The sequence below is a fragment of the Oreochromis niloticus genome, linkage group LG1 (genome assembly GCF_001858045.2).
Source record: "Oreochromis niloticus isolate F11D_XX linkage group LG1, O_niloticus_UMD_NMBU, whole genome shotgun sequence".
NCBI classification, from domain to species: domain Eukaryota; kingdom Metazoa; phylum Chordata; class Actinopteri; order Cichliformes; family Cichlidae; genus Oreochromis; species Oreochromis niloticus.
Genome location: NC_031965.2, coordinates 32664910 through 32677294, shown reverse-complemented (window position 1 = coordinate 32677294; position 12385 = coordinate 32664910). Strand labels below are relative to the sequence as shown.

At 40.0% G+C, this 12385-nt stretch overlaps 1 protein-coding gene across 1 annotated transcript; it reads left to right on the top strand.

The window, feature by feature from the left end:
* Positions 1–585: 585 nt before the first annotated feature.
* cplx3b (complexin 3b) lies at positions 586–6903 on the top strand. The gene is made up of 3 exons (XM_003437555.5): positions 586–1178; positions 3874–3961; positions 4305–6903. The coding sequence occupies exons 1-3, from the start codon at positions 1021–1023 to the stop codon at positions 4527–4529; spliced, it is 471 nt and encodes a 156-aa protein (XP_003437603.1). The 5' UTR covers positions 586–1020; the 3' UTR covers positions 4530–6903.
* Positions 6904–12385: the final 5482 nt, after the last annotated feature.

The window sequence follows — 12385 nt, the reverse complement described above, 5'->3', positions numbered from 1 at the left end:
GGCTTTCTAGTTGAGTGCTACGTCATCTCCAGTAACCTCAAGAAGCAGCCAGCCTTTCACTAATACACATTATCTGCTCATGGAAGTTAAACTATTCACCCCGTCTGCCCCATCAAAGATACACTAACACAGCCAAACAAGCACAAAATACTGACATTACAACCTCACTTGCAAGACTTTGGATCAGTACAGTATTATGCTGTATTACTGTGATGCAGTGGAGACAAATTTCCCAACTTTAGTCCACAGGTAGAATGGATATTTACAAGGGTGCTGAATCTGCCCATGCACTGCACACAGACTCATATTGTTGGAAATGGAGCTTGTTCATGTGCAACAGACAGAGAGGACTCATCATTTCTAAGCAATTAGACCAACAAATCAAGCTAATGCCGTGGGTTAACAGACAACCATCCCACTAATTTGCAATTAATACTCTGTTTGTCTGTTGACAAACTCTGTAGTAGGCTCCAGCGCGCAGATGACCCTGACAGAGACCAAGGCACCAAAACAGCCAGGAGATACTGTGGCTCGTCACGTGTTGTTTGTCCCCCCACACCCCCTCCGGAAATCTGTCTGAATCCATTGCGAGTTATAATCAGACGGCGAATCACGGGATCCCGCGCAGCCCACGATGCCGACGCGCGCTGTGCAAGCGCACACCGAGTCCGGCGGTGCCTGGGATTGGGTGGAGGGAGTGGTGGCTGCGGACGGAGTCACAGGATTGGTAGAGTTCAGCGCCAAAGTTGTTGACTCATAGCTGAGCAGCTCCTCTCCATCCTTCTCGGCACGGAGCTGTCCAGGGCCAGTGGTGCTGAAAGTCTCAGTCTCCGACGCATCGTCGGAATCATTTCCTACTTTTTACGCTTTGACTGCTCTCAGTCATCCTTTGAAAGTTACAAGTCTGATACTCGTTTAAACGACACTTGGTTGATATCTGCCCATCATCGCTCTGTCCAAGAGCGCATCGCAACTTCAACTTCTTAACCGATCAAATCGAGGACTCTCCAAAGCGCAGCTATGGCTTTCATGGTAAAACACATGGTGGGAGGACAGCTGAAGAACCTGACAGGAGGACTGACGGAGGAGAAAGCCGAAGGGGAGAAATCAGACGCCGCCGCACAGGGAATGACTCAAGAGGAATTTGAACAATATCAGCAACAGTTAGAGGAGGAAAAGTAAGCCAATGATTGAAGTTTCTGATTGTAAAGTTGTGATGAAAAAAGCCTGTGTGTCGGGGGTGAGGGGGTGGAAACGTGGCATGCTTAAACAGTGTGTTTTTCTGTGTAAATAGCAGAAAGCCCCCAGTGCGCCGCGCGCTTTTTTTTACGCACCAGTGCAATAATATGAACACTCCACGCACAGCTGCTCCTCTCGCCCAGGGAGCTCTCCGTCTCTTTGCTTCGGCAAAAATGTATAGCGCCGTCTTTAATTTGGGATTCCTGGAATCATTCTTCCACGGAAATGTCTACAGGGATTCGTGCCTGTGGCAAAAAATGTTCCTAATGCTGTGCGTGCGGCTGAATAATGAAGCGGACTGTGGTAATTAAAGTGGTGATTATTAGAGGGCAAATAACCAACAATAATACAAATTAGTTTCGGCTTTTAACCGACTTTCATCATTGTCATTATAATCATACAGAAGTAACTATTCAAAATGACAGTGATTTTTTTTTAATCTTATCTTATCTTATCTTATTTAAAACCAGGCGATGCCTGCAAAAATATGCCAAATATTGCCTTTCATTAAATTGTATTATTTAAAGTTGTAATTCACTCGATTTTTTCCACTTTATATCAGTTCAATCTTTCCCTTATATCTCACCTTCCAAAGTTCATTCTTTACACGTTGTTTTATTATTATATTTATCATGTAGTTTAATTTCAGAGTGCACTAGGCGAGAACATAAGGCAACAACAAGGTCATTTGGCAAACAGAGTTCACCCAGGAGACAGCAACTCACTATTGATTAGTGTGATCCTCAGAGCAGAACTCCACGTCACTCTACTGGTCATATAATAAGCTACTATAAATAATCCAGGATAAGGATTCAGATCTGTTTTTTGCAGAAAAACAAAACAAAACAAATAAACCTGATTTTATTGGTTTCTATCTGCAAGTTTGTTCAGAACCCAAACAGCACTGCATACTCTGTCCTGTTGTTAAAAGGAAATTATCCAACTGTATCGTTCCCATCATCTAACACGTCCATCCAAAGTGTTTCACTGTACCATGGGCAGACATTTTCTAAATGAGTAGGAGGTGAAGTTCTAACTCTAGCAGTATTAACACTCAGCTCAGCCCACTGAGCTCCATAGGAGGCATGACGAGATGCTTAATGCTCTTCCGTCATAATGTGACCTTCATCGGAAGTTTGTTATTAGTCAGAGGTGCTGAACATGAGCATAGATCACTGAGAAGCTCGTTCTGCTCAGAATGAAGCAGAATATGGTTTGTGAGGGTGGGTTGGTGATACTGACATGTCACATACACACATTTTATTACCCTCAACGCGAAGGCCACAGAGACGACCCCAGTCATCTGATGCCCTTGAGAAAGAAAGTCACAAAGCCCCGCTCATTGGTTGCAAGTGAGCGCCACATGGCCTCTTGGTGTTTGGCCTACTCACGTTGATATGAAGTGAACTCAGGCTCACATGGACGCCTCCATGAATGCTGCAACGCCACATAAAACGACCTTCCAGTGACACATTGGGTACAAACACTTTGTGAACAATGCCGCTGGTCTTGGAGTGTCCCTCTGCTTTTAGATGATGCTGCTGATCTAATCCTTTTAGGCATGCAATGCAGCCTCTTTCACTGTAGCTTTGCTTTGATTAAAATCATCAACGGTGTTTGTGTTTGTATTGCTTTTTGTTTCTGTAATCATGCTATGCTCAACCTTAGGCTGTACACACAAAATTGTAAAAGATTATATCTGCTGACTCATAATTTATAAGAGGCATATCAGCTAATTTAGCAAATGATGGGGGACAATTATGAACTACACTAAAGCCATAAATATTCCAGTGACACTGCCACTGGAATGCCAGGAGCCTACTGCCTGCCCTCTGCTGGAGGCCTCATACACTGTATAATGGACTGTTTTTAAGAGTTTTAAGAGACAAATGTAAGCAGGCTAAAATATATTTAATATGGCCCAACATTCAGTTTCACCAAGATAAGTATTTTTAAATGTCTCAGTACTTCCTATGTATTTGGTTTAACTACCTGTTTTGCAGATTAACTCACTCTTTTCAGTTTAAGGTATTTAACATGAATGAGGCTCATCAGGCAGACCATGCTGTACATCTTAAGTTACTAAGTACAGGACAGACTGACAGTATGTGAGTGGTAATGAGTGCGGATCTAGTAGTCCACAACCCGAGAAAACTGAAATCCCTCAGAGGAAAGCCGGACTGTCAGGATGCTGCATCTGGGGTTTATAAGCATAAGCAAAACTTTTCTTGCTTTTCTCCCCATGGCGGCACTGCTGCTGCTCCACCTTCTGTTCGCTGTATGCCCTGTAGTTAGCGTTAGGAGGACACGGGGTAACGCTAGGCTCCAAGGCCTCCATGATCCAGATTCAGCAGGAGCCTTATGTTTATTTATACAGCTGAGATGCAACTTCACTTGACAGTAGAGAAGTACCAGATTTATTTTACAGCATATGTGGTTTGTAATATTTATAATTATTGGTGAGATACCCACTGCAAAAGTAAAGATCTTGGAGTTAACATTTGCATTTTCTATGTCTCATTTAAGTAAAAGCACATATTAAAAATGTATATATTTATATTGTCACCTCTGGTTGGAACCTAAGCTTCACTTTTTCAAATGTGCCCCAAAAATATTTTTCGTCCTCTCTTGCAGAAAAGAACGAGAAGCTCATTACGCTCAGAAGAAAGCTGAGCGAGCCACAGTTAGAACTCATTTCCGGGAAAAGTACAGACTACCAAAGGTAAATTAACTGAAATATGCAATAATCTAAAGAAAGTAAAGATAATCCTCCCCTTTAAAATCTGTGTCTTGAATAGGCAATAGGGATAATAGTACTACTATTAATACTACTTTTATTCAATTCCTGAGCAATGCTCTTTCTTTATGGAATACTTAAGTGTTACTGATTCATTAATTTCATGATGTAAGGTGACCTTGAGTATCATTAATACTTCTTATTATTTGACAGAACATATTCATATGTTTTCCAAGCCATGGAAGAGCTTGTCCTTTCTTTGTTGGTCCTGGTGAACATGGCTATACATCAAATATATATTACCTTTGTCCATGTGTGTCCACCTCAGAATGAGATGGATGAGACCCAAATCCAGCAGGCAGGGGACGATGTGGTGCTGCCCACAGAGCTTGCCAAGATGATCGCCGAGGACAACGAGGAGGAAGCTCACAAGCAGTCGGTGCTGGGCCAGCTGTCCAACATCCAGAATGTGGACATCGACCAGCTGAAAGACAAAGCCCAGGCCACACTGGAAGACCTCAAAAAGCAGACGGAGAATTGCAGTCTGATGTGATCTGGCTAACTCCAAGCCCAGGAGATTAGAGTTTTTCTTGTATAAATATTTTCAGAGGCAGAGCTGCTCCGGGGGTAGACATTTTCTCATTGCTGTAGTGGAATGTCAGTTGGCAGAGCCACATATTAACAGTTTTTTCTGGTCGTGCAAAGTTAAACAGAAGCCTTATAGTACGATATTTTGGCCACATCTTACTAACCTACGATACAATTCTAGCCACAATGACAACTAGGTGAAACGGCTTAATTTGCTTGCCTTTTGACTTCCCAATATCTTAAAAGGTCACGAATGTCATGCATATTTTTACATAAATTGCCAATTAGCCAAAAATGTGGCTCCTCTCACTGAGATTTAGCCAATTAAAATATCTCTGCCCTTAGAGCAGTTTCACCTCTGAGAAAGGTTTTTCCAGTGTATTAAATCCTTTACTCCCTATAACCTCCCCAGCTCTCTGTACCTCATGTGACCTGTGATAACACAATATGATTCTGCAGCAGAGGTCGCAGGTGTGTGTGTGTGCAGGATTTTATTGCTTCCAAACACACAGCAACTGATTTCAGTGATGAACACATGCACTTTCAATAAGCACATCAGTGAGATCAGCTGCTTCGTTGGAATGAAAGCACACATAAACGAGGCTGACACTGATTGCTGTGTTATGTTAAATTTGGGGGAGTTAATGTAGGTAAAAAAAAAATTAAAGCTCGCTGTGTTTATTTTTCATGTACAAATGCACAAGATGATAGAAATGGGCTGATCTTGGTCAAAAGTAGCTTGCTAATGTTGCTGCATTAATTTTAGATATTTTCCTAGACATATCATTTAGATTTTTCTGTACTTCAGTGTGCCTTGGATGTCCGTACAAGGTTGTCTTCTTTTGAGCTCCAAAATCTAAAAGCTACTTTTTACAAAGACAAGCCTTCTTGATTTTTTTTATTTTTGGAAGATGTTTCAGTTTTTTTATTTTCTTCTTTCCTGTTTGATTAAAAACCATTAATAATTACCAAGCAAGCACAGATGATGTCTTGCTGAAAGTCCAGATAGATTTGCTGCGTGTAATTCCTGTGTTCCCAAATTTAACCTAGCATCAATATCAACTATACTGGAAGTATTTCTGCACATATGCTGCATTCATAGAATAAAAGCTGCTCAGTTAGAAGAAATGTAAATGCTTTACAAGTTGTATGCCAAAGCCTGTGTTGATAACACTCTGACCAACATTAAGGAAAAGGCACAAATATGTCCAGATGTGTAACTACAGTGTGTGTGTATAAATCCAAATACAGAGTCCGCATTCAAGTATTTATGTTCTGTTAGATGTACAGGTATCTGTTTGCCTATACTGTCAACAGCGAGTCATTTTGTTTCCATCAACTCACCGGGTCTTGCAGTGTTGTCAACCATCAGGTGACCTTTGACCTGTCCTCCATCTCATTGACCCCTCCGTCTCAGTAGTGCTCTTTCGTGCTGGTGGATTTCGTGTTGTTTAGCCAGTGTGATGCGTCAAGTGGTGTCTTTGTAAAACAGAAAAAAAACTCACCCTATAGCCGGGAGTGCTCATGGTAGTGTTACAGAGCACTCAGTCAGTGTGGGCTTACGGTGGTATTACTGATTAATAGCCAAGTGTGAAGGTAGGGGTGACATTAGGGAGGATGCTGTTGATGTTATGTTACATTCATATATGCTACATTTTGCCAGTGTTCAGTGTATGTAGCAGTGGTGATGAAGGTGATGTTGGCTTGATCTCACATCTGTCCCCAATCTCATTCCTTTTATGATTCTACGGCCAAAATCTTTTTTTCCCCCCTTTGTGTTACTTAAGATTTTTTTTAAGTTTAAACTGTGGCCAAAAAGACTTTGTTAATTTACTGTATGAGTTTTAATTTCCTCACTGTAGGTGCCACACTACTGCTGAATGAAAACGGAGGCAACATTTTTTCACTATAGTGATTATTGTCATCTGTTAGAAACACAAATATATATATATATCTATATATTCAGAATATTTCAATAATACGAAGAAGAAGAAAAGTTGCAATAAGTCCTTTTATAAACAGAGCTACTAGAATATGTCCTGTTTCATCATGAGACGATATTCATGGGGGGAAATGAAGCCATAAAGCAAAACTCTTTGCTTTGTATGAGTGTTTGTGACTTGAAATAATAATTCAATAACTCAATAATAATAACAGTATACACATATATATGATTTCTGTGGTGTCATTCTGTGGTACAGATTTTTCAGGAAATGGCTGCCATGACACGCAGTTTTTCTTCTTTGACCTTTTTTTTCTTTCATTGTATCTCTGTCATTCTGTTGGAAAGTATTTCAGTGACTTCTGAGTTTTAACTGCAATAAATTTTTTTAATTATATTCTATTTATTAATTTAATTCATTTCTACTGTGTGTGAATTTAAATGGCTTCGTGGTGTAGTGTGTCATTTGTGCATGTTGTTAAATGTGCGGCACCTTGAACACCAGGGGGCGATAAAAACACACTCACCATTACAGATTTGTCCATGAGGGAGGCTTCTGGGTGAGGCCCATAGATTGTGACTGACAAGTCAAAGCTGGGGTGTATTAACTAGTATTAGTGTTAAAACTAGTATTAAAAGATGTTAAGAACAGAATGTAATATTTCAAATGAATCTAAAAAATATCCTCATTGTCTCTGGCAGCAGTGTGCTGACCGAATGAGTCAAGTAATCCACACATGAAAGAGGAAAGTTTAAAGGAAAAACCCGAACAAATAAGTGGAGAAACACAATGAATGCATTCACATATGCACCGGTTCACAGCATGCATACACACAGTAATAATTTTTAGCTCAGGGATGATTCTCTATGTGAATGCTATGAATGCAGTCATGACTTTGAAATAGGGTCCAAGCACTTAAAGCAGGAGCTTCAATCATAAAAACTACTCAAACAGACACTGTTTCAACAGGAACAGCGACTAATGTCCATTCATCCCTATAGCAAAGACAGTAGGACTCAGAAGCTACTTTTAACTGCTCCCCTATTTGGAAGGGGGTTACCACAACAGGTAACTCTGCTTATTTGATTTGGATGCCCTTCCTGACCCAACACCGATGGGATTTGGGGTCGGGTCCTACCATGATTGAACTAGGGAGCTTTTCCTTGTTAGCAAATGTGTAAACTACCATATTATGGAGTCACTCTTCAAGTGATGAGAAATGTCACTGTAATCAGACTGTCATCAAGAATAATCTGTTGACAGATACATGGAGGGAACTCTATAGTGTGGTTGAGGGCATACACACATCAGAAAGTTCAAAGGTGCAAAATCCACAAAGACAAAGGATGGCAAAGATGGGGTGACAGGGGATTTCTTTAAATCACCTTGCCGTTCTTCAGCTGAGACATCTGAGTTAGAAAACACAAACACTGCAGATTTTCTTTAACTCGCGAGGGCAGCCATGGAACGCAGGATCTGCGTCTCATCACTGTCTGCGTGCTTTATTTATACTTTTCTGTGTGTCTGTATGTGTGTGTGTGTGTGTGTGTACAAAGATAACAGAGTTATTCTCAGAACTCAGAGCTGAGGTTCCCCTTTTCTAAGTCTGTATGCTCCAGAACAGAAAGAGGAAGCTGTAAGTTGTTTATCACAAAAGAGTTCATGTCAAAAGTTATTAGGTGAAAAGTCACGTAGACATGTGGTTTGCTTAGTGATCAATAAAAGAATACATTTCATGTTGCTGATCACATATATACAATTTTCCTTTGACATTCCCTCCTGTTGATCACAAAATGAAATGTACAATTCATCAGTGAGTAACTACTTGTCTTTCACATTTTCAGTTACTACATCATTAGTTGCACTTCATCTTCATGAAATAAATAAGAAAAGAAGTCTTCATGATCTTCATTGATTCTGGTACATCTGCGTATGCTGTGAGTGATAAACTTATCATCTGTGAAATTACAGCTTTTAAACAAGGAATAACTCAAATAAAGAAAAATAAAATAAAATCAGGAAAAATTCAATGACGATCAACAGTCTCTTTAAAACCTGTTAAAGTTGAGCGCTTCTTCCTGGAGGAGGATGTTGATGTCATTGTGCACTTCACAAAGTCATTCTGAAAATGTGGTCGGAGATCAGAATTAGTGCACTTGTTCCAAGGTGTTTCCCATATATGGCTGGGTGTATTAATATGCTCGACATGTACGAGCAGACATAACAGTCTTTCTCTGTGGTCCTGTAAGGGTGAGCTTTATAGTCAAGGTAACCAGGAGGGTTCCCCTTCACACCTACATCTGGCTGCCTAAAGTTGATCGGATAGAGATTGGAGTGTGGGCTTACCCGACGGGGGCCCAAGAACGCACTTACCACCCTCACCCCTGAAACAACCAAGCGTAGGCACTTCCTCCTTGGTGTCGGGGCTTCCCGGGACCTCGACCTTTTTGCAGTGGCTCTGATGTATCCAGGAGGGTCTCTCTGCAATTTTACAGGCTGTGGGTGTTGTCAATAACACTTGATATGGGCCCTCCCAGCGGGGCAAGCTCCAATTTTTCCTCTGGAGCACACGTAACAGGACCCAGTCACCTGGTTTCAACCTACAAGAGACTGGAGAAGATTCATACGGCAGTTTATTGTTCAAAACAATATCCTTATTTTCTGGTAGTTTTGCCATCCATTCTGCCAGAGTTATTTCTCTGACGAATTTTTCTAAAGGTTCACTTGTCACTGAGAGTGGAAAGGGTCTCCCATGAACAGCCTCAAAAGGTGTAAGTTTTTGGGAGCCTTGTATTAATCTCATCCACATTTTTACTAGGCCTATGCATTCAGGCCATGGTCTTCCTGTGTCTTCCATGCATTTTCTGAGTCTCTGTTTTATGGTGCCGTTAGTTCTCTCTACTAACCCTGCACTTTATGGGTGATAAGCTTATGCTGAATCCTAGTGCTTCAGAGACTTTACTAATCACATCATTGACAAAATGTGTCCCATTATCTGACCTTATCAGAGTAGGGATGCCATATGTTGGGATAAAATGATTGCATAAACATTTTGCAACTGAGATTGCATCTGCTTTTTTCACTGGATAAATCTCTGGCCATTTTGAGAATACGTCTATAATCACTAGAGCGTATTTTGAGCCTTGATTTTCACTTAATTCAATAAAGTCCATGTGAATGGTGTGAAATGGATGAGGTGGTGTGGGGAAATGTCTTCTTTTTGTCCTCAGATTGCCTTGTGAATTGTGTTTTTGACAGATCATGCATGTCCTCACAAATTCCTTTGCTGAAGTTTCAAAATTCAGAGTATAAAAGTGTGTGTTTATGACTTGGACCATCCCTCCCGTTGAAACATGGGTCACCCCATGTGTCACCAATGCTGCTGTTCTGTGTAGGGACTTAGGGAGTATTGGTTTACCTTCACAAGTCATTAGATCATTTTCTAGTTGTGCTCCACACTTTAACCATTTCTTCTGTTCTGTAGTTGGTGCGGCTTTTTGTTCATCTTTAAGTACATCAAGTGGTATTTGCATAGAGGATGCAGACATTAATGTGTCTACAGTTTGCTGTGCGGCTAACTTAGCTGCTTGATCTGCAAAATTATTGCCTTTAGTTATTTCTGATTTGTCTTTCTGATGTGCAGCACATTTACATAATGCTAACTGTTTTGGCAATGTAATTACTTCTAATCGTATCTTTAGAAGATCTCCATGTTGTACTGGGTTTAGAGTAGATTTAATCATTCCTCTGTTCTGCCAAATTTTTGCAAAGTGATGTACTGCTGAAAAAACATACTGACTGTCTGTATGTCTCTCTGTCTGCTTCCTTGACACAGTCAGCTCCTTTTATTGGCATGTAGTTCCTGTTACACACACGATTTCCTGTCACAGACACACCACGGGCACACATATTTCCTGTTTCTGCAGACTAATCGAACTCTTTGTCGAACTTTCCATACAGCAGTGTGGATGACCTTCTTCGAGTGAGGCCAAGAGTGTACTCGGGTTCAACTGACCACACTTCTCGATTCTAATGTGTGATTGCGACAATAAGTTTCCAACATTTGAGAGTTGTCTCATATGTGTGAGGTAAGACAAATTGGCTTAGATTTAAAATTGAAGTCACTGTGTGGGGTATTCTGATAATCAGAGTGTGCCTCAATGTCGGCTGACTTTTTACTGCCTCTGCTGCGGCTGCACAGGCTTGCACACACGTAGCCAGGCCTGACACAACAGAGTCTAATTTGTAATAGAGTAAGATGCAAACGTAGCTTCTTCTGCTTTTTCTTTGTAGATGCAACACTACATTTTTACTTAAGGCATTTTAGGCAATTCCTATTTTTTCAAAGAATTCATACGTGTCACACATCTTACATATTTCAAAGTTTTAAGTTAGGATTAAAAACTTTGCATTGCTTACAGCTCATAGCTCACAGCTCTAAAACTAGGCATTAGTAAATCATATGCCTAATCATTATGTGTCATTGTGATCCACAAGTATGATCACAAATTTGTTTTCCAAACCAACAAAACAAACAAACAAAAACAAAAAACAAATTGCCGATGGCATGAAGGCTTTACACACATGAGTCAAGACACAAAAAGAAAAAGAAAAAGCTGCTGCCAGAAACAAAGCAGAAGTGTGAGGAAAAATGTGTGTGTGTGTGTGTGTGTAGAAAGATAACAGAGTTATTCTCAGAACTCAGAGCTGAGGTTCCCCTTTTCTAAGTCTGTATGCTCCAGAACAGAAAGAGGAAGCTGTAAGTTGTTTATCACAAAAGAGTTCATGTCAAAAGTTATTAGGTGAAAAGTCACGTAGACATGTGGTTTGCTTAGTGATCAATAAAAGAATACATTTCATGTTGCTGATCACATATATACAATTTTCCTTTGACATGGGGAAAAACGTAGAGTCAAATGGGCATACTGCATATTCCAAAGAGTGGGTGAATGGATGGTGTGCACCTGAGAACTACTACAGGGAATCTGGTGGCTCTGATATCCTGTGTGTGTGTGTGTGTGTGTGTGTGTGCGTGTGTGCGTGTGTGTGTGTGTGTGTGTGTGTGTGCGTGTGTGTGTGTGTGTGTGTGTATGTGTGTGGGGGGGGGGCTTTTTAATGGCATGGTTTGGGTTTACTTTGTCCTCGTAGAAGGAAGGATTTTAGGAAAAATTAGATTTCAGACTGGTGATGTATCCAGTGTGTACCCTGTATGTCATCCTATGACAGATAAGATAGACTCAAGTTCACCTGTGACCCTTGACTCTTGACCCTGAACTGGAAAAGCAGTTAAGAAAATCTAAAAAGGTGGATGTAAGGATGGATGGTCATTTTTGGTGGGGTATTATTATTATTATTATTATTATTATTATTATTATTATTGTTGTTATCACATAGGTACTATTATTTTTGTTCACTTCCTTCATTTTAGAAAGGGCCTTAGTATAAACTTATATACTAAAAATAGTGTAGTTAATATTGTTTACTAATCATGAATACTGTTAGATTATCATTAGATTATAAAATATAATTTAATTATATTGTACTATATAATTTATCATGACCCATTTCATTACTCCTATTTAGACCTAAAAATTTTCTATGTTATATAATATGTATTTGTTAATGATTAGCAGTTGTTGTTGTTGTTGTTGTTGTTGTTGTTGTTGTTGTTGTGTAGGTAAGGTTTCATTAGTCATCACTGAGCTCAAATTGGCGCTGCAGTTGGAAGTGTTGAAATCTTTGAACTTCAAACATATGTCTTCAATCTGGCTTTTGACTGAGTGTTCTTTTCAAGAAGTTACTTTGTTTTTATTACCTCATTGCGTCTAAGTTATAGGTTTATTTTATTTTTAATGTTTTCATTTTAACTGCTCTCTAG